General features: G+C 38.3%; 2 protein-coding genes across 3 annotated transcripts; one reads left to right on the forward strand and one right to left on the reverse strand.

Annotated features, from left to right (window-relative positions):
- Positions 1 to 814: 814 nt before the first annotated feature.
- Positions 815 to 13,389, forward strand: ulk3 (unc-51 like kinase 3). 2 transcript variants are annotated; one of them, XM_087793576.1, is made up of 17 exons: positions 815 to 891; positions 1,297 to 1,429; positions 1,653 to 1,793; positions 1,956 to 2,076; positions 2,216 to 2,311; positions 2,460 to 2,603; positions 3,074 to 3,156; positions 4,106 to 4,261; positions 5,342 to 5,447; positions 5,551 to 5,591; positions 5,709 to 5,811; positions 6,456 to 6,520; positions 6,692 to 6,770; positions 9,248 to 9,288; positions 11,359 to 11,406; positions 11,467 to 11,530; positions 12,936 to 13,389. In XM_087793576.1, exons 2-17 carry the CDS (start codon positions 1,325 to 1,327, stop codon positions 12,950 to 12,952), a joined length of 1,410 nt encoding a protein of 469 aa, XP_087649702.1. In that variant the 5' UTR covers positions 815 to 891; positions 1,297 to 1,324; the 3' UTR covers positions 12,953 to 13,389. The 2 variants fall into 2 exon arrangements, with proteins under 2 accessions (XP_087649702.1, XP_087649701.1); XM_087793575.1 differs by having other exon boundaries at positions 5,551 to 5,811.
- A 3,525-nt stretch (positions 13,390 to 16,914) lies between these two features.
- Positions 16,915 to 19,691, reverse strand: LOC148076364 (growth arrest-specific protein 1). Its single transcript, XM_087793097.1, has one exon. It carries the CDS (start codon positions 19,387 to 19,389, stop codon positions 18,643 to 18,645), a length of 747 nt encoding a protein of 248 aa, XP_087649223.1. The 5' UTR covers positions 19,390 to 19,691; the 3' UTR covers positions 16,915 to 18,642.
- Between the last annotated feature and the right edge of the window lie 3,475 nt (positions 19,692 to 23,166).

The following is a 23,166-nucleotide window of genomic DNA, read 5'->3' on the forward strand; positions in this document are numbered from 1 at the left end:
AGGTCAAGAGAATAAAAGCGTTTCGGTCTGATGTAACGTTACAAGTTATTATAACAACAACAATAATAATAATAACTTCAAAATTATTATTATTATTATTATTTTCATTCGAATACGACATATCTTTCACAACGAGTTATCATAAAAATAAAAATAATGGTTTTGTTTGAATAAAAAAAAGTATTTATTTCTCGTAACACTGACGGTTTTGAGTATTAATTTCATTTTAAGCATTTATTTTACAATATTATTATGACCCTGACACAATTTAGAATGTATTGAATTAAAACATAAGAATTTAGAAAATTAACAATTTTTATTCGTAACACATAAAATATGAATCCAATTATTGTCGTTTCGTTTTTGTTTTTGTTTTTAAATCAATTTACCTTTATATATGTATTTAGTATTGACACGCTCAAAAAATATAGACAGTACAAGTACATCACAGGAAAGTCTAGTCAGATTGATTGGTAACAATACGTTAAATTATATAGTTCTGAAATAGATTTTTTTTTAAAGAAGAGAACAATAACTTTATTTTGTACTTTATTCTTTATTTTTTATAATAATGTCAGTCGAGTAGAGTATTTTTAGAGATGGTCACGTGTCCATTGCGCATGCGTAGAGTAAATCCATAGCAGTAGCTCATCATTTAGTTCAAATAAATTGCAAATTATAAATCAAACGATGGAAACTATATATATAAAAAATATATATCATTGTTTTTATGAGTTTCACCCGTTTTTTTCTTCAATACATTTCCTGAGCGGACATGTGCGGAGATGACCGGCAGGGGGCAGTAGTCGTTTTACAAAGACGTTTTCACCGAGCGCCTGCAGCAGCGATGTAAACAAACACTGGTTTTCTGTGGATATTTCATCCTCGTTGGTATGAAGGTTGTTTATCTGATTTCATTTACACAAGCAATGTAGGCACCTGTTCGGTTTAATTCACGAACGACTGAGTAATGTGGTAAAATAGAAAGCGGTTGAGGAACAAGTGGTGGTTTAGCTAGCTTCAACTTTATTGACATGCTGACAAAAAGTCACAATTCGTGTTCAGTTTATTATAATAAACTCATGTATCACTTGAGTCACTGTGTTGTATCAGCTACTTACATATGAAACCACTTTCACCTGGACTGACACATGACCACCATAAAAATCATACAATGAATCATCATTTTCACTTTTCACAGACAGGAAATGACAACATCAACCTTTTTTACTTTTGTCTGAGACTTATTTACGTCTGAGTTTTTGATATACTCTAATACATCATTGTTATTTACAGGCTGGATCGGTGTTAGAAGGGGGTCAGCATGGCTTCATCCTCCAGCTTTGCTCCTCCTAAATTAGAAGACTTCATCCTAACAGAACGTCTGGGCAGTGGAACCTATGCTACAGTTTATAAAGCCTACAGGAAGGTGAGATCTTATGGATTAACATGAGAAGCTGGAGGGATATTTCACAGATTCATTTATTCACTGGTCTACATAATTCTCTCTTTAATGGAAACCTGTGTTATATATGTGTAAGTATTTACAATTTAAACTGTAATGAACCAGGAGACTGTTGAATAACTCAATAATTGGTCTTTATAAAGAAATGTCACAGTGACAACCGTCCTGTATCGCATTCATTTCACAGGCAAACAACAGGGAAGCGGTCGCTGTGAAGGTGGTGGAGAAGAAAACCTTGAACCAAGCGTCAAAAGAGAACCTGCTCACAGAAATTGAAATTCTTAAGACTGTTAAACATCCCCACATAGTTCAACTTAAAGACTTTGTGGTAAGAATTTTGACTTCAAAATGTGATTTAAAAGAAGTCAAATATGTTTGGTGTGTGGCTTTCGATTGCATTACCGTTTTGGAAACATATTTAATCAAATACATTTGTGTACAGTGGATGTTTTTGTTTAACATATGGACCTTTATTATGTGTTTTTCTCAGTGGGATTCACAGAACATTTATCTGATTTTGGAATGGTGCTCTGGCGGAGATTTATCCAGATTCATCCGCAGCCGCAGGATCTTACCTGAGAGAGTCGCCAGACGGTTCCTGCAGCAGATGGGTGTGTATCGTGTTTACCACACTGCTGTACTTGAAAATGTGTGGAATTACTTATTATTTGTATTTATAAAGATCCTGATATCTGACATTTTGTGTCGATATTAATGGTGTATATATATTTTTTTTTTTACACTTTGTAGCTTGTGCACTCCAGTTTCTTCATGAGCGAAATATCTCTCACCTGGACTTGAAACCCCAGAATATTCTGCTATGTGGCTCGGTCCTCAAACTGGCAGGTAAGCCCCCCCTTATTGATCATCAAAGTCAGACCACTTGGTCGTACATGGGATTAATGGCTCAGATGTTTAAGTTGTATATTAAATACTTTTGGGGATTTAATCGGGAAAAATTACAGTTCTTATTTTTGTTTCAAATATTTTCCAGACTTTGGCTTTGCCCAGTACATGTCACCATGGGATGAGAAGAGTGTTCTCAGAGGGTCTCCGCTATACATGGCTCCTGAAATGGTGTGCAGGCATCAGTATGACTCCAGGGTGGACCTGTGGTCTGTAGGGGTCATCCTCTATGGTAAGTACTAGTCTGTGTTCATGTTTATATGCTTTTAATATATTTTAATTTAACATGTTCACTGCAGTTTTATTTCAATGTAGCTTCACTCATAACATGGTTATCTAAACACTTTATAAGAGAAGATCAAAGCAAATCCCGGCCAATCACAATTGAATCTTTCTTTGAACAGAAGAAATCAGACTCAGTATTAACCAGCTTCTGCTGTGACTGGCTGGTAGGGAAGAGAGAGATGGGGTGAGAAGAAGAGGGGAGTAAAGTGGGGGAGAACATGGAGAAAATTGTACATTTTAATTGTTTATATCTTCTATTTGAATCCTGTTTTTCTGCTCACCTTTCATGACTTATTGGAGGTGTGAAAATGAAAATATTTCTACAATTATAACAAATGATATGATGTATATATGGTTGTATCTTTAATGAATGTACATCACAATTGTTGTAAACTGGTGTGTGGTTGTTACCTACAGAGGCTTTGTTTGGTCGGGCGCCATTCGCATCAAAGTCCTACACAGAGTTGGAGGAGAAGATCCGCAGTAACCAACCGATTGAGGTACTTTTGTTGTTATAATAATCTTTGATGAGGATTTTTAATTTTTTTAATAATGGGACAAAATGTCCAAATTATTCTTTCAACTCATAACCATTTGGTTTTTCTTCCATCTAGCATATACAGTATGTGATATAAAGTATATATTCTTTATCTATCCTTGCTTTTTTTAAAATTGTGAGGCATCTTTGTGTTGTAAAGTATAATGATGCATTATATATACTGCATCCAGTGTGTATGATCTCCCCGTCTTTGCATGAGTTTACTCCGGGTACTCTGGTTTCCTCCCTCAGTGCAAAAAAACACAGAGGTTTTCTCTTTGTTTTGTCTGTTGGTGTGAGTTGTAGTGTGTGAATGCTTGTGAGGGTGTGTGTCCGGTAACTGGTGACCTGTTCAGGGTGTTCCCCGCCTCTCACCCGAGGTAGCTGGGACCCCCCCATGACCCTATTAAGGGAATCAATGGTAGAAAATAAGTGAATGAATATTTGTGTCGATCTCTTTGAATGTGTCTTTGATTTAGAAGGATTTGTACCGTAACTCTCTTGAATATACACAAACTGACCACTAGATGGCAGGCGTTTTCTATTCTCCCAATAAGATGAACCTTCTACATGATTATGATGCTGATTTAAAAATAGACATGGAGTTTAACAGCTGCTCACTTTGCACAAATTAAAGGTTCATTACATCTCAGTGACTCTTGTATTTTCAATGAAACTGATTCAAAGCAACAAGCTGTTTGATTGAAGCAGCTGAAAAGAGCAACAGCATTTTTGGCATTTAACATTTTGCTCTCAGTTAATGGACGACATTTAGAGTCTCTAACTGACTCCAGACTGAAGGTCATCCTTTGATAAAATGAACGTCTTTGCCAGCAAAGCTTCTGTCCTTTTCCACGGACTCGTCTTATGATTGCGTGTACAACATAATAAGGTCATGTTTTGTGCATTAGCTCCCTCCAGGGGCCAAAGTGTCCAAGGAATGCCGGGACCTTCTGCTGCGACTCCTGGAAAGAAATCCAGATGCTCGGATCACCTTTAAAGAGTTCTTCAGCCACCCCTTCGTGGATCTGGAGCACATGCCTAGTGCCGAGAGCTTAGGCACAGCGGTGAGAAGAAAGAGAAGTGTTTCTATTGAGGGATGTTTTTTTTCTCATCTTGTTCTTTACTAACAGTTTGAGTAGATTTTTATGTTGTGAAACAATTGAACACTTGGAGTTGAACACAGGAATTTAAACTACAGTTTCAATGGAAAGTTTCGACTGTAATAAAACTATTTTAAACTGAAATCAAACCATTTTCAACTGTAATCAAACTATTTTCAACTGAAATCAAACCATTTTCAACTGAAAACAAACTATTTTAAACTGAAATCAACTAATTTTCAACTAAAATCAAACAAGTTATATCTATAATTAACCAATTTTCAACTGTAATCAAACAATTTGTAACTATAATCAAACCATTTTCAACTGAAATCAAACAATTTTTAACTGTAATCAAACAATTTTTTATCTTTAATTAAACGATTTTCTTATGATGTCAAACATCATTTATAAAACTGAAATCAAACAATTTTCAACTGAAATAAAACAATTTAAATCTATAATTAACCTATTTTCAACTGTAATCAAACAATTTTCAACTATAATCAAACAATTTTCTTAATGATGTCAAACATCATTTATAAAAACTTATATCAAACAATTTTCAACTGAAATCAAATGATCTTCAACTTTACTGTCCTTACCAGCAGGTCACAGTTTAATTATTAATAATTAATCAAGTAAATACTGTACAAACATTTAAAAGTATACATATATATATATAATTTAAAGATTGAAAAGAAGCAGGGAGAAGAAATGTTCTTAGCATGTCTTCCTGTTATTATAATGATAATAATATAATTATAAGTATGTCATGTGCTCCTTTGTCAGTTTCATGTGAGCAGAATTTGTGTTATGTATTCTTATATATTGTCACTTACGTTCATTTTATCCACGTAAACAATCATTCATGTGAGTAATCTTTATTTTTCCAGTCTGTGAATGTATATTGTCTCGTGTGTGTTTATTTCAAACACATAATGTGTGTGATTGAACACACGTGTGCCTGTGATTGATGGTTCTGTGCTCATGTTGGCACCACACTGAACTGAACTCAGTGTTTAGTGTTTGTCTCTGTTTCAGAAAAGGTTGGTGGTGCAGGCGGTTCAGAAGGACCAGGAGGGCGACCGAGCTGTCGCTCTCTCACTCTACTGCAGTGCCCTTGAGCACTTCGTCCCTGCTATATTCTGTAAGATCAACAATGGTTCCCGTCCTAATCTCTTTAGCCAAACGCTGATTACATTACACAAGCAGAGTGAAACTAAACATGTACTTTCTCTCTCCCGCCGTAGACGAAACAGACCGGCAACGCAAAGACTCCCTCCGGCTGAAGGTCGGTCTGAAAACAATAACTCACATTCTTTCTAAACGTGTTCTCCGCCAGCGTCTATCGAGTCCACATGTTGTGCATGTGAGGAGACTGAGTCAATGTGAAGGAAACTGTCCACAGGTCAGCCAGTATGTGTCCAGAGCCGAGGAGCTGAAGGCGCTCGTGGCTTCTGACAACAAGCTCAGCTTCGAGGAGAGCCAGAGCTCCAGAAATATCCTTCGAGGTAACGCATCACACTCTGCTCTTGTACTCGAGCGACTCTAGTACTGGAACAATGGATTGAGCACTTTCAATGTGATTCTCATACGTTTATTATATATTTTTCTCATCAGCAGAAAATCTGCCTCTTGTTTTATAAACTATTTTGATCTATTGACCTCTGACTGTATGTTTGTGGCTTAAATGTTTAATAGAATAATACAATCAAATAATATACATTCAGTATATATATTCTGTATTACATAAATCATATTAAGGCTGTTTAAATCTTAATATTTTGATTTTTTTTTGGTGATTATGAGAAGAAAATTTATTTCAACTAATCTTCAGCTAGGAAGGTTATTTTTAACACAGTTGAATAAATGTTGATATTTTGGGTTTTAAAATGATGCCCGACAGTATTTCTGTCTTGCTTAATATGAGTAAAGACAATAAGTTTACAAACTTCTAATTATAATTCTTTATATTCTTAATATATAATTATTTATTTAAATTAATATAATTTCATTCTAAGAGCGATAAAACATTACTTTAAAGTTCCCTATGATTCTGACACAGTCTAAATTCTAAATAAAATAAAATATTGCTTTAATTTGTTTTATTATTATGATAACTCATTCATTTTAGTTATATTTGTTTATGTTTCAGAAATGTCCAGGGATCAACCTCGACTGCTCAACGCTCTGGGACTCGCAGCTACTGCAGTTTCAAAAGTAATATTTCTTTGATTATTCTGAGGCTTGTTATAAAGTGTCATTAACTCTATGCAACACTATGAGAACACCAGTAAACCTGTGTGTGATACTGAGTATTTCAAGACAATTTAATTTCTGTTGAACACACATTGTCATGAACCTGCTCACAGACATGTGTCTTCGATGCAGGAAGAGAGTGGCCTGGACGACCAAGAGGCCTTGGACATGTACCAGCAGTGTTTAGGTGAACTTCTGTTGACTCTGGCAGGTAATGATGATCTTTTTGTTCATTTAAAGTTGTCAAATATGTCCAGAGTCTGACAGTAATGATGCTGCAAGAGTCTGTTCACTCATTATTATCACTCACATTATTCTTGTGAAATATATATTTTCGTCTGTTGACCTTTGACCGTGATATTTTAGGTTAGGTTAGGTAGAACTTTATTCAATTGTTTAATTTTTATTCTGTTAATATAAGTACAGTATAAGTATAAGTATTAACTTTACTTTATCGACACCACATGGTCACAGACAAGGTCCATCTGATTGGACCAGCCCACCCCCACAGGTTAGAAAATGAACCAATGGGCTGATTTCTTTGTCATAAACTCCGCCCATTTAGCCGGAGCAAAAAAATATTTCATTGGATTGTGAATTTCTCTACTGAGATGAATAAAGTATTTATCGATCTATCTGGATCAGCAAGACCTCGGTTAAATAAGTAAAGTCAGGTTGTGATAAAAAATGTTCGTAATTAAATGTGTTGTGTTATGAAAGTGCATCAACATATACTGTACATTATTAATATATTTATAAATAAATCAATGTTTTGTATATTAGTCTAGTAGCTAGATGATTTTGGATCATTTCATGAGTATTTTAGATTAGATTAGATAGACTTTGTAACTCCCTTTGTAGATCTCCTTCAGGCAATTGGGTTTCCACTTCACAGCTGACGATAGTTTCATAAAAACAACAACAAGAACAAAGGTCAAGGGATGAGAGTGCAAATATAAGGGACATAGATCAAAGTAAACAACACAAAGATTAACATAATAATAGATCATAAGATCATCTTTTCACTCTCCTCCTGCCCCTAAACTCAGAGTTATAAAGTCTAAAAGCACAAGGAATGAATGAGTCCCTGAGTCTATTAGTGTTGCATCATGGGAGGAGCATTCGTGCACTGCTTCTGCTTCTCTGCTCACTGATGACAGTGTTCAGAGTTATCTCACGAGATGAGAAAGTGTCAACATCACTGCTCATGTGCGAGAGCTGCCTAGTGTGATCCAGATGTGTGTGTGAGCCGGGATGAGAGCGGTGCCAGCGCCCCCGTGTGTGGTACGACTGAGCATCTGTTTCATATTTGGGTCGCACACTTTATCCCTTTTGTGTTGTTTCACGCTGGAAACAAGTAGAAATGTTTGTGTCTCTTAATCGACGAGAGTGGAGACGTTAGACAGTTGTGCAGATCTTTTTGCATCTCATTCCAGGGATGAAAACAAATACACTAGTGCTTTAAATAATGTCAAGGGATGGGATTAGTCCGTCTGCTCTGAGACGCATCATGGAGGACGTGGAGTCTCCTGGGTTTCTAATGAACCAGACAAACACAACAACTACATTATTCGTCTTGTAGACCACGTCCCTATGAGCATCACCTAGATCAGTGGGCCTTTGACTTGATTCATGAGGTCAGTATGAATGGTTAGTCACCCTTGACCTACATTATGTCACATTTAATGAATGGATGATCACATGACACACATAATGATCACATGACATGCATAGCATTCACATGATAAACATGGTGAATGCATGACATATATTATAGATGATAAATGGACATACAGTAGATATATGTAAAACCTTTCTATTCAAGAAATTCAAGAAGTAAATATTGTGTTCAGTGAAATACAAAAGTATAAATATATAAGGGGCAGAATGACTGTTCTCTGTTATATCTGCTTCTTTTAACCTCCGTAAAATTGTGTTTAATAAACTGAAAATGTTTGATTACAGTAAAAAGTTGTTTAATTACAGTTCAAAATTGTTTAATTACAGTTCAAAATTGCTTGATTTCAGTTGAAAATTGTTTGATTTCAGTTGAAAATTGTTGTATTACTGATAAAAATTGTTGGATTAAAGTTGAAAGTTGTTTGATTTCAGTTGAAAATTGTTATATTACTGCTAAAAATTGTTTAATTACAATTGAACATTCTATAAAATGTATACAAGTAATGTATTGAAAACAATATTCCTTGAAGTGTACACATGTATAAAAACCTACAATAGACAAAATGAGATCAAAATATATAAATTCAACTCAGTTTTTAAAACAGTGGCAAGACTGTTATTTTGAGATTGTTATACTTTTAAGAGCACTCGATATCTTGCTCGTCCTTTGACTAAACAGGTTATTTTATGATCAATTAAAACCCTCAAGAACTTATAAGTCCTGTCGGTGGAATCATTAAAGTGTTAAATATCTGAGCATCTTCTCTGTAACCCGGACTATAAATATAACCTCCAGATACTGGACATAACTGTGTCGTCCACATAGAGCTCAGACATGACGCTGCACTCCTCAACAGAGCCTCATTGTCAGAAACAACTCTGTCCTACATTAGAGTCCAACAACCCTTGAGCTCTGCAGACACGCACCACTTACATCCAATCTATGAAACCAGAATAGAATCACTTTGTTTCTTACGCTACTTTTGTTTTCCCTCCTCTCTGCACCAGGCGAGCCTCAGGGCCGCAGGAGAGAGCTGCTGCACAGCGAGGTGAGTGGACGACACAACGTCGTGAGAAGCAACACGGTCTAACCACGTTTCTGTGTTTCGGCGGCTCCAGAAACCATGTTGTCGTAGCACAATAATAACATAGTTTATCATCGGAGCGAGACCAGACACACTATTCGTCTCTGTCAGTTTGGTTCTACTCTGTATCGCCTTCAGCATCTGTTTATTTTAGACGTAGTGAGAATCTACAGGGGCTCACATCACAGTTGCAGAGGCCGGTCCATGAACGTCTGACCAAACATCAAACTCAAATGTGGATTTACCAAACAGGAAGTAGGAGACTGATTTTGTCTTTTCACTCGTTACATCCATAATCTACGTCTCTTATCTTAAACACTTGTGTCTTTAGAGTTGACCATATCGACAGGAACATTAATCTACATTGATTTTATTAATGAATCTCAAGTCAATATAAAATCGTTACAGAAATAAATGCATAAATATATACAGAAGTAAAGCTAACTTTGGTTTTCAAAATAAAAGTCAAATACTATGTAGTAAACTGACAACTTTTTTTTTCTTTCTTTTTTTTAAATGTCCTTCAGAAGCCACCGTAGTCGGGAGAAACACTGAGAATTACATAATAACACGTGTAGTTTAATTACAGGTAGTTTAAGTCGAAAAAAATCATGGATCGGTTCATAATTGTGTGTCTAAACAAAAGAACAGACTTCAAGCTGAATAAACTTTTCATAAACGGTCGATAAATGGCTTTTTTTGGACAAGAAACAAGAGTCTAAATGTTCCAATTATTCAATTATATGTTCATTACCAAACATTCAATTCCTTCTCATCCTTAACAATTCTTGTGTTTTTATAATGCCATCCTTTGAAGGTCACAATGTTGCATTAGAGTCATGGTGCATTTTTAAAAAATTAATTTTAAATCTCAAGCTTGTCGGTAAAACCGTTCTCGCTCTCACAGGATGAAAGAGTCGTGTTCTTAGACGCTCTGGTTTTTAATGGGCCGGGGCCGGTCTTGATGCAGCGTTATTAATGGTACATTAGGGAGGCGTCGCGGGGGGATTAGATGGAAAGCATGTGTGCGAGGAGCTGGAATTCCACCACCATCTTTCTTTCATGGAGAACACAGGGAACCCTTTAGGAGCTGAAACCGTTCACTGTAGGTCAGAGGTCATCAATGTGTGGCTTCTGACCTGCCAATCAATCAAAGATACCTGTGGGTAGATCACATGATGTCAAAAAAAAAAAAATCATCCGTACCGTCACTTGATTGACATTCAGGGAAGCAGAACTGATGTTATTACAGCTGAACTTTGGTCTTTTTCACACTTTATATGAGGCAGATGTGATGTTTTTACTCTACATTTTTATTCAGTTACTACATCATCATGACGTCGATAATTTAAAAAAAAAAAAACATTAAAAAAAAAGTTCTATATACATTAAGTTTTGAATAGATTAGTGACATTTATCTAATAAAATTAAAGCGTTTGAATCACTGGAACAGCAGGTGGCAGTAGCGTTACCAAATCACGTGACGCAGAGTAGGCGAAGAAGAGGGAAGTGATTAAAAACATCAGATCAGGATGTAAGTTTTCCATCCTTGTCACATCTACATGAAATATGAATTATATTTTTTATGAAAAACCAGTTTATACTGAAGGTTGCTCTGATTAAATGAAAGCGTTAATAGTTAAAGTTGATGAAAAATCGAAATAATTAAGTAAAATATACAATAATAAAAAAAAAGAAATAGCTTTATTTTTAGAAACACTATATTGGAACAAGTAAATTGACACAGAAACATTTGTTTGAGGCACTAAACGAGGTATTTGCAAAGTACCATGAGTAGATTAAAATGTCTCCATAATAAAGTACATTTTTTAAACGAAAAAAGCATTAAATAAATGTAAAGAAAAGGGCGAATGTGTTGATGCTAATTCCTGAATATTAAAAAAAAATATTGTTTCATATCCGTCTGAACTGGTTTAAGAAACTAAACATCTGCGTTTGTAATAAACTTTATGGATACCCTGTATGACAAACGCCGTCCTCCTTAACATATTTTTTTTAAATGTCCGTTACCAGATCAAAAGTCTCATGAGCAGAGCGGAATACCTCAAAGAGAATATCAAGGTACGTCCTCACGAAGAGTCTAATCTTTGTCTGTGTGATCTAACTCATGTCTCGTCTCAGATGCTGGAGACTCAGAAAGATGTTTCGCTGGATCGAGAACCTCTCGCCGACTCCGTCAGAAGCTGTGAGTGTTTCCCCAGTTTTTAATCTTATTATTCAGATTTTTACACGTGTAAATTCCATTAAAACAGTGTTATATAGAATCGTTACACCATCATGGTGATGACATTACAACTGTGTGTGTTACTGGCGTGGCAACAACTCATAAAAGCTGCATTAAGAGCTCAGATCTACTATTTCCTCCTCGCACCTCAAATCTTCCCGTCCCGGGCGCGGGAGGATGAATACCTTAAGCCGGAGCAATATCCTGTTCTTAGCTAAACATTCCGTCGGGGGGAAAAAAATGGTGACAAGGGCAGAGAGCGACTCGGTGTCTTGTTGTTGTTGTAACCACGGTGAGCTGCAGCTGCTTCGTGCTCGCAGTTCTTAGACGTGTTCACTTCTTTAGTGGAGTCCAGTCCAAACATGAGAAGCTCTGTGATTGGTCGAGTGCTGCGTACGTTTTTCCTGACTTCATGAAACTGCAGCAACAACACTTTTATTTTAACTGTGAACATGTAGTTTGGTAACATATTGTCAAGTTCAGCTGATGCTAGCAAAGTGTGTTGGCAAGAATCTGTTGATACAATACATATCACGATACAGCGGCAACAATACGATACATTAGTAACAAGTATTTATTTGAAGTATTGTCCAGTACTTGACTCTGGTGTTGAAGAATTCACAGACCACATGACTCTTGACAAAGTAGTAACTACTTGTACTTAATATGTTTTCAAACCAAAATATGTCCAAACATCAGCTTTTTAAAAAGCTGCTGGAGTCTAATGTATCCTCTCGTCCTCAGTTATCTGCTGCCATCTAGCTGACAGATGTTTAATTGCAACACTATAGTGAATGTTTTTTTGTAATGTCTCATGTTATTTAATTATTTTGTTCTATAATGCCTCCACAAAGTAAAGTGTAATTATTATATTTTACACAAACTTTTGAACGATAAACCATAAAATAAATATATGCTAACACATACAATATATATATAAAAAATATATATATATAGTGCTGTTGAATATCAGTACAGTATTGTGTCATGTGATCATATATTTCATATTTATGACTTATGTCTTGTTTTTTTTTTTTTTTTTAACCAAAATATGTCCAAACATCGGCTTCAAAAGCTGCTGGAGTCGAATGCATCCTCTCGTCCTCAGTCATCACCGGGATTTCATTGTTCCTTTAGCTAAGGGGGATGTAACGACTGCTGCCATCTAGTGGCTGGAAGTTTAGCTGCAACACAAAAATGAACAAACGCCTTGAATGTTTGCACGTTAATTGTATCTTAAAATCGAAACCATTCAAATATATGTATTTAAAATAAAAATGCATTTAAAAGAGCATTGATTCAAGTGTCAATACAATATATTTAAGTGTATGGATGTATTGAATGAACATGTTGTGTTTCTCTGCAGCCTGCTGTGTGCAGTGATGAAGAAGAACTCACTGGATCGTAGAAACCTCTTGTTAAATGTTTGAACCAAAACATTGAATTTCTGCTGGAGATCCACAACCACGAGTGAAGGTCCGTCGCTTCTCTCCCTCTCTCACCCGACAGCCCCTCCCCCTCTCTCCCCCCGACACTCCACATTGATATGGAAATGACAGACAGCTTGCATGACAATACTTCACTGTCATGGTAAACCCGTCACACTGATGCATTGTGGGAACAAGATCCTTCTGGTGAAGTATTATCAAGTTGCTACACTGAGCTCGGCTACACTTCAGTTACTGTGAAGTCTTTAATTTCTAATGGAATCTAACCTGCAACTCTTTAAACACTGAAGAGAAAAGAAATCTCACTGAAATGTTTGTTTTACTTCTAAAACTGTAATTTTATATTTATTTAAATAAACTTCTGTGTCAATCTCTGGTGTGTGAACGTTCCTGTCTGACCTTGTGGACGCCAGGAGCTCCACTCTTGGCATCATCATCATCATCAGAGGAGGAAGAGGAGGAAGAGGAGGAGGAGACGCAGAGACTGGCCAGAGAAACCAGGACGCTTTATAATTATATGAAGTTGTGCAACTGATCCATACGAGTCCCAGGACTCGTTCATCACGACATGTCATCGATGAAGTGCTGGAGCAGCTTGTGGTTCGCGACCTAACTCGTGTCAAACGTACACAACAGTCGTGTTCAGACCGAGATGTTTCCCCAAAAATATGTTGGCTCACTTTGAATTTGAAGGATTTCCAGAGAAAGTTGGAACACCGGGGACAAAATGGAAGTTGACCATGAAGATCTAGAACTTTAAATACTCTACTTATTCTGTTAATATAAGTACATTTACAACTTTATTGACAATACACAGTCACATAAAACATTAACGAAGGTCCAGCTGATTGGACCTGTTAGAAAACAAGGTGGAAAATGAAGCAATCGACTGCTTTCTTTGTCGTAATCTTATATTTTTTAAGGAAGAAACCAATATAAATGTAAAAACAAAACAAAGTTAAAATATACTTTACTGAATAACCAACTAAATTATGTATGTATATATACTGTATATATATATATATATGTTTGTTATTTGTCTTTGATCTATGTTCTTTATCTTTAGACTTGGATTGTGTCATCTTGTTCTTCCTTTTTATTTCTCTTTGTTCTTGTTCTTATTTTTATGAATTTTCGTCTGTATTGCTGTGTCTTATTAGAAAAACAATTTCAATAAAGTTCTACCTAACCTAAATATATATATATATATATATATATATATACACACATACACACACACACATACGCACACGTTAACATTTGTTAGTGAAGAAGTAAACATACTGTAGATTTAAACATTAAAATGATTATAAACGCAGGTTAAAGATTGAAAAAAAACTTTTGAAAATAAACCAAAATCTCGCAGAATCTTTGATTTATTTTTATTAACGTTCATTTTTTTTTAAATTAATTTAATATTAGGAAGAGTTAAATAACTAAAAATATATAAAACCTGAAAAAATAAATATAAAGAAGGAATTAGGACTTACTGTAGAGTAAATACATATAATTATTATAAATATAATAAAAACGATAATGAATAATTATTATTTTTCGCTAATAGATATAACCTGAAAATACATAAAACACGTTTTATTGAACTTTTAAAAGAAATATTACTTTAAAAACAAATTCACGTAAATAATAATAAAATACAAAAAAAACTCAAGTTGTTCTATATAAAATCATTGAATATATAAAAACTGTAGATTGAATATCACAATTAATTTATTTACAATTACCAACCAATATATATGCAAAAAAGTTATTTTAAAGAACCAAAACAATAAATAGATACGACCTGAAAATAAATATAGTCAAAAGTTATTGATTTGAAATGAGATTTTAAAATGAATTAAAACACAAAAAACATCATGTTGCTGCAATAAAGCAGAGCAGCTTCGTTCGGTAGACGTCAATATGAATATTTTAACATATAAAAAGATAAAAAAGTTGAGTTCTTACGAAACTAGTTCAAGAAGTGATTCAATCTTTCACGTCCCAACATCAGCGTAAAGGTTAGCCGTGTTGCTAACTAACGCTGTGTAATTTGATCACCACAAAAGCAAACAAGATCCCCAAATAAAACCTTATTTCTAACCTAATGTTTCTCCTGCAGCATGTGGCTCTTGGTGGGCTCTAATTGCTGGACTCGGGGGCCCCTGGTGTTGGCTCGGGCTCCACCGCTTTAATCACGGCACGACGCCGCCGCCGCTGCCAGGAAAACTTTGGATGCAATTATGAGCCTTGTGCCTCTTTGTTGCCGGAGTCTGGGAGTCCTGCCACGTTCTGCTGCTCCACGACGTCTAATGCGAGCCAGACGGAGCGGAAATCTAAAATGGAAATCTACTCGGGCTCAAAGATCACTGGCCCCGACCACAACATTTGAGTTCTCTTCTCGATCCGGCCTCTCTTGTGGGTCCGGACCGGTCGATGTGATCCGAGGCCAGAGACCGAGAGAGACCCTCGAAGTCTTTGGGGGGTTCGTTTCAGCAGAGAAAATGCTGAGTAAAGGTTTTGGAAAATGGGCTTCAACACACTGCTCCCTCTGTACCCCCTGATGCACCCCCCACCAACTCCCTCCCTCACACTGGTGTTTGTTTTGATATTACTCCCAGAAAACCAGGAAGGGGTTCAGAGGGGGGGGGACTGTAAGATGACGGTGATGGAGGAGCAAATTGAAAGAGCAACAAAAGTGTTGTTTCAACGTCTGAACAAACAAGATCTGGGAGAACCAATGTAGGAAAACACTCGTGATGACGAGTTGAAGAGAAAGAGCAGGAGAAAAAAAAGGTGGAAAAGAAAACAGACTATCCAAGAGTTTGTCCTGACTGGTGGAGGAAGATGTCGTCTTCTGGCTCAGCTCTTTTTTGCCCATGTGCGAGAAACAATAGAACTAGAAGTTAAAAAAAAGGTAATAACGTCCTCAAGCTGGAAGCGAACCGACGACCTTCCTGCAGCGAGAAAGAAGATAATCGGGCGATCAAATGTTGAAGTTGAAAATAACAAGAAAAATGAGCAAAATATATTGATTAAAAGGTGATAGAAAATAATAGAAAATAATGAAATGACGTAAAAGATCAAGAATAATTCGATGGACTTTTAAAATATTTATGAACGTTTGAACCAAGTATAAAACTAAAACAAATGAATATAATAATATAATTTAATATAGTTATAGACTTTAACTATATTAAACTGGACCACAACAATAAGAAAATGTATAAACATACGTACATAAAATAAAGAAATAAAAGTTTGTATATACACATTTGTGTTATTAAGTATAACAATCTATAATGTAATGTTCAATTATCAAAGAAATCTATTGTATTTTAATTTAATTTTTTTTTTTTAAGTGTGATGAAGAAGAGAAGCATTAATAAGTCAGTTTAACCAACAGAAGAACAAAAAAATGAAAATTATTTTACAATTTTAAGGAGCAAAGTGAAGATAATTGATAAAAATGTTGAAATTGTGACATTTAGTTAAAATTCAGAATATTAGAGGTGGAAATCTTACATTTTCTGTGCATGATAACAAATAATAATGTTAATTCATTAATTTTTCAAGGTTGATTCCCTTTGCGGGGTCATGGGGGCGCTAGAGAGACTGTCCCAGCTAATCCGGGTTAGAGGCGGGAGGACACCCTGAACACACATACAAAGTTGTCAATCGAACTCTGTATGTATTGGACTGTGGGAGTAAACCTACCCAAAGTAAACATGAGCAGATGAGAATAGTAATAACCAGCAGTTAGAAGGGAGTAATGACATGATTATAAAGCAAATCCAGAAATTTAGATAAGAGCCATAACATTATGACCACCTGAAGCACTTTTAACATCCTCAGATTAATCGTAAACAAAAACATGTCGACTTTCTTCCACTTATTTATTTGAAACTAAACACACAACACCGTGTGAAAAGACTCACACCTTCTTGCACATTATTGTCAAATATATACACAATCTGTTCATAACTTAACATTAAAGAACAACAAAGAACTCAACTCTTCAGAAGTGAAAACTGACTGAACCATGAAGCTGCTGCAGAACCTTAAACCCCGGGTGAGTGCGTCACAGCAAGAAGGTTGCTGGTTCACTTCCAGCTCGAGACTCCTCCTCCCTCAGTTTAAAAAAAACAACATACAGAGGTTGATTAAGTAGGTGTGAGTCTGTGAATGGTTGTGTATCTTTTTGGGTCCTCTGACAGACTGGCCACCTTTTTCAGCTTGTCCCCGGCCTCTTACCCTAAGTAGCTGGGATAGACTCTGCCATGCTCATGAGCACAAAGTCATCGCACCAGTAGTTCCTGCAGCAGGTCGTAAAGTTCGGGGGTGGTAAAAAAAAAAGGTGACGGGGCAGTAGAGAAGAGGAAGAAGGGGTGCGAGGAAAAGCCCTATAAAACACATGTGTGTGTGTGGGGGGGCGAGGGGTGTGTGTGTGTTAAGAAGGGGTTCATGCGAACACTTGATCCCACCGACTTGTTGTCGCAGATATTTGCAGAGTTCTCACGGCAACAATGGCGCTGAGAGCAGAGCAAACACCAAGATGTTTGTCCAACGACTTAATGAACCGACGAGTGTCGCTCGTGGACCTCGTTCAGAACCTTCAGCCGACGGTGGGTTTTAGGAGGACGATCCAGGACACGACGGACTCAGGAACAAATCCAGGAAGCAACAGTTCCTTCTGCCAGATCGAGTCAGAAATATATCTGTCCGTACAAGAGAAACTTAACGGTTATTAGAAGCTAAACCTCAAGATGAACCATCTGTGAAGCTGTTGTGTAACCATGTGTGTGTCTGTGGACCTACAGTTGTGTATCTGCAGGTTCATGTTCAGACTGGTCAACATCTGACGACCCATCGTTCTCCAGCGACTGCCTCAATTTTCACCGAAAACGCGACTTAAATTGAAAAAAAAACAACTTTTGAACGTCTGTGTTAAGCTACACAACACGGCTGGCCTTTTCTGATGATGTCATCATACGGGGACAGTTTTTAAATTCACAACTTTAGTTTAATTAAACACTTTAAGATCCTTAATCTGGGATGTTTTTTCGTGTCTCTGCAGACTTTGGATCAGAAAGATCCAACAGATGATTTAACAAAAAAGGTTTGTTTCCCAGAAATTCAGTAATATTTGCAGAAAATGTTTTATATTTTTGTTCGGCAGCCGCTGTAGAAGTCTTTCGCTGACATCCCCGACATTGTGTCGTCACCGATATTGTCGTCATGCTGTGGTAAAAGGCGAAGATGTAGCATCAGGTTCTTAAGAGGTTCAATAAATATTAAAGAAATCCATTTTTTTGCAGCTCATATGCGGATTTCGTTGAGTTCACACATGTTTTAATGAAACAAAAACGTGTTTTCGTTTCATCATTTAGTAAAGAATCATCTTGAAAAACAAACAACATCAGTTTACAACAAAATCCAATAAAAAATATTCCTCAAGTTTTTGTCGTAAATACATTTATATAAACACACAATCCATCGCCGTTGCATCTCATTCACTTGTTGTCGACGGACTTTCAATCAAAAACTTCATGAAAAGTCGCGAGGAAACACTTTTGCTCTACTTTCTCCCCGGGTTTAACCTTTTCTCCCCATTCAAAGAGGTCCAGATCAGAGCCAGAGGGTCAGGGTCAGGACCACGAGCGTCAAACCTCCTCCAGACAGACCAACCCCGGACGAGTGGTCCGGGTCCAGATCGTCCCCTCCTCTGGGGTCATAGTCCTCGTCCTCGTAGACCTCGTCCACATCCGGTTGGTCCGAGGTGACCCCCTCCCCGATGGCGCACAGCTTGCTCATGTTCTCCTTCACCACCTCGCAGAAGGGTCTCTCCACGCCGTCGCACACGCACCTGTTGAGCAGGACCCCGTTGGGGATGAAGAGCATCTGCTGGATGACGCTCTTGCACCTGGACGAGCACTTCCGGCCGTTGAACAGCTGGCCGCAGGAGGACAGGTAGGCGGCCAGGGAGGCGTGGCACTGTGGGACCTCCTCGCAGCGCTGGCGGGCCTCCATGCAGCCCACGATCCCCGCCCCGGACTCGCCGGGGTACCTGCGGGGCAGGCAGGGCTCGATGGCCCGCTTGGCGCTGGCGCAGTCCTGGTCCCGGGCGCAGTCGCAGACCTCCAGGTCCGGCCCGCCGCGCGTGTGGTTGAGGCGGATCAGGGCGTTGATGCAGTGGCTCGGACACTGACCGCGGGTCCCGCGCAGGTTCCCCTCGCACGCCGCCAGGTACTGGTTGTAGGCCAGGTCGCAGTCCGGCTCGTCGTGGCACCGGAGCAGGGCCTGCCAGCAGATGAGCTGCGAGTCCACCAGGACCAGGACCAGGAGAAGAGCCAGGACCCCCAACCCACATGTCATGCTTGGACCAGTGGTCTTAGATCCCACGCATGATGGCCAAACATCCCATAATCCAATTGAAATGAAAAAATCCCCCTGCGATCAGAGGCGAGAATAATCCGAACGGAACCGGGCGTTCCGAACCCGGGGCTGACTCTTCAGTCCAGGACTCTCCTTCGTTGCCATTTCACGTCCGTCCTTCTCCTCCTCCGCGCGCTCGTGCTCGTCACGTCCATCCCGTCGTTCGCTCCGGAGTTTGTGAAAAAAGTTCGAGTCTTTGTCTCTTCTGGCTGATCCGCTTCACGGTCCGCCGAGCTTTTCCTCACAACACCCTCCTCCTCCCCCCTGACTCCCCCACACCTCCCCCCTGCCTCCTCCTGCTGAACACAGAGAGAAAAGTTTCACCTCCTCCTCCTCCTCCTCCTCCTCTCTCCCTCCATTCACGCCCCTGGACAGTGACTGGCCCCTGGTCTGGGCTCCTCGTGGCCCTCCACGACCAGCCGTGACGGTCCAACAAGTTATTGTTTAGATGTGTGTATAGTGTGTATAAAAAAACAGCAACTTGTACTTCATATGACTTCAGTAACACTTGACTACTCACTCATCAAACCTCTGGTGTGAGGGCCAGTTCATGAACCTCCAAGATGGGTCAGTGTGTTTTGAAAAAGAACAACATGGTTTAAGAATTTTGGGCACAAATAAGAACATGAAAATGATCATATATTTAAGGAAGAAATAGCATTGTATGTTGTGATGCTACAATAATATTAGCAACTAGTGCTACTATGATGTTACAACAATGTTAGGCATTAGTTCTACTGTGATTCTACAATAATATTAGCAACGAGTGTTACTGTGATGCTACAATAATATTAGCTACAAGTACGATTGTGATGCTACAACAATATTAGCTACAAGTTATACTGTGATGCTGAAACAATGGTAAGCATGCGTGCTACTGTGATGCTACAACAATGTTAGCCACAAGTGCTACTGTGATGCTACAACAATTTTAGCCACAAGTGCTACTGTGATGCTACAACAATTTTAGCCACAAGCCCTAATGTGATGCTACAACAATGTTTGTCAGCAGTGCTACTGTGATGCAACAACAATGTAAGTCAGGAGTGCTACTGTGATGCAACAACAATGTTAGCCACGAGTGCTACTGTGATGCAACAACAATGTAAGTCAGGAGTGCTACTGTGATGCAACAACAATGTTAGCCACGAGTGCTACTGTGATGCAACAACAATGTTAGCCACGAGTGCTACTGTGATGCAACAACAATGTTAGCCATGAATGCTACTGTGATAGTACAACAATGTTAGCCACAAGTGCTACTGTGATGCTAAAACAATGTTTGTCATGAGTGCTACTGTGATGCTACAACACTGTTAGCAATGGGTGTTAATGTGTTGCTATAACAATGTAAGTCAGGAGTGCTACTGTGATGCTACAACAATGTTAGCCACGAGTGCTACTGTGATGCAACAACAATGTTAGCCACGAATGCTACTGTGATGCTACAACAATGTTAGCATTGAGTGCTAATGTAACTATACACATTGTTAGCCACAAGTGCTACTTTGATGCTACAACACTATTAGCCGCAAGTGCTACTACTACAACAATGTTAGCCATGAGTGCTAATGTGATGCTACAATGTTTGCCATGAGTGCTACTGTTTGTGCTGATACTTGTTGATAGTTTTACAAACATGTGTGAGCAGAGAAACCCGAGCAGCCTCGTCGCTGAGGGTCCGAGCACTAGTCTCTAACGGTGGCTCTTCCCCCTTCTCCCCCGTCCTGCCTCTCATTCCTAAGCCCTGATTGATGGAAGAGAAAAGGGGAGAATAGTATTTTCTGGGCTGTTTCACCTCCATTGTGTCGGAGTGGCCATGCAGTGGACCAGTGTCTCTCCAGGATGAAGATTGTTCACGCACTGCAGCCTATCAATAGAGCGGGCCTTCAGCATCAATATATTTTACAGCTATTCCCCTTTCACACCACACTTGAAGTACCAATAGCCCGACATCCAGCGCCATTCAGATGGTAAACTCGTTTTTCAGAGGGAATCTCTGCCCGTCTGTGCGCCGGCAGCACAGAAACAGATGTACGCCCGACAAGAAGTCCATTCAGAGTCCGGGCAGGGACGAGAATGAAACATATTTGTGAGTGTGAGCGCTTGTTCATGCCAGCCAGGAAGGAAGTCATCAGGGAAGTCATCAAGACTCATTTCAGCCGCCGTTTATTTCTGATCCCTCGTTTTCAGCGCATTCGTTTTCTCAAGGAGTTCTACTTCTGTGCCAGTGTTTGTTTCCTTTTGTTCTTAAAAAAAAAAAAGGTACTATTAATACCACTATTACTATTACAGAAGTAGCAAAGACGACTGCGTATGTTATAGTTCTCAGGGGTTCTGAAGAAGGTGGGCACCATGTTATGTGGGCATAATATTAGCAACAAGTGCTACTGTGATGCTACAATAATATTAGCTACAAGTACGATTGTGATGCTAAAACAATATTAGCTACAAGTTATACTGTGATGCCACAACAATGTTAGCTACAAGTTATACTGTGATGCTACAACAATGTTAGCAACTAGTGCTAATGTGATGCTACAACAATGTTAGCAACTAGTGCTACTGTGATGCTACAACAATGTTAGCCACACGTGCTACTGTGATGCTACAATAATATTAGCAACGGGTGCTACTGTGATGCTACAACAATGTTAGCCACACGTGTTACTGTGATGCTACAATAATATTAGCAACGAGTGCTACTGTGATGCTACAACAATGTTAGCCACACATGCTACTGTGATGCTACAACAATGTTAGCCACACATGCTACTGTGATGCTACTGCAATGTTAACCACACATGCTACTGTGATGCTACAATAATATTAGCAACGAGTGCTACTGTGATGCTACAACAATGTTAGCCACACGTGCTACTGTGATGCTACAATAATATTAGCAACGAGTGCTACTGTGATGCTACAACAATGTTAGCCACACATGCTACTGTGATGCTACAACAATGTTAGCCACACATGCTACTGTGATGCTACTGCAATGCTAACCACACATGCTACTGTGATGCTACAATAATATTAGCAACGAGTGCTACTGTGATGCTACAACAATGTTAGCCACACGTGCTACTGTGATGCTACAACAATGTTAACCACACGTGCTACTGTGATGCTACAACAATGTTAGCCACACGTGCTACTGTGATGCTACAACAATGTTAGCCACACGTGCTACTGTGATGCTATAACAAAGACGACTGCGTATGTTATAGTTCTCAGGGGTTCTGAAGAAGGTGGGCACCATGTTGGTCGGAAGTTTTTAGTTATTATCACAATATTTGGTAGGTTTGCATCAACATTTGCACTCATGCCAGATTACCTTTATAAAAAAAAAGTCATGGCTGCCCTTGTGTCGATGTTCCTGCAGCTAAAAATACACTTTAAATTTGAATTTTAACTTGAAACGGATGGCTTGACTTCAAACTCAATTTCTTTGACCTTTTTATTGTGAAGCCAAAGGGAAACATTCTATGTTAAATTGCAAATTGAATACATTATTTATAAACGAAAGAAAGATCGCAGGTTATATCAATTAAGTTTCGTTGTTAATTGAGTCCATGTGTAAATAAATGATCACAAATAAACAACGTAGACATCAGACATGTAAACAAAAAAATGGTTTCATACCAGCGGTGTCTTCTGGACAAAACACAAACTGAACTCCTTTCACTTTGCTTTCCATGACCAGGTGCTTCA

This window comes from Callionymus lyra, chromosome 6 (genome assembly GCF_982586985.1).
Source record: "Callionymus lyra chromosome 6, fCalLyr1.hap1.1, whole genome shotgun sequence".
NCBI lineage: Eukaryota > Metazoa > Chordata > Actinopteri > Syngnathiformes > Callionymidae > Callionymus > Callionymus lyra.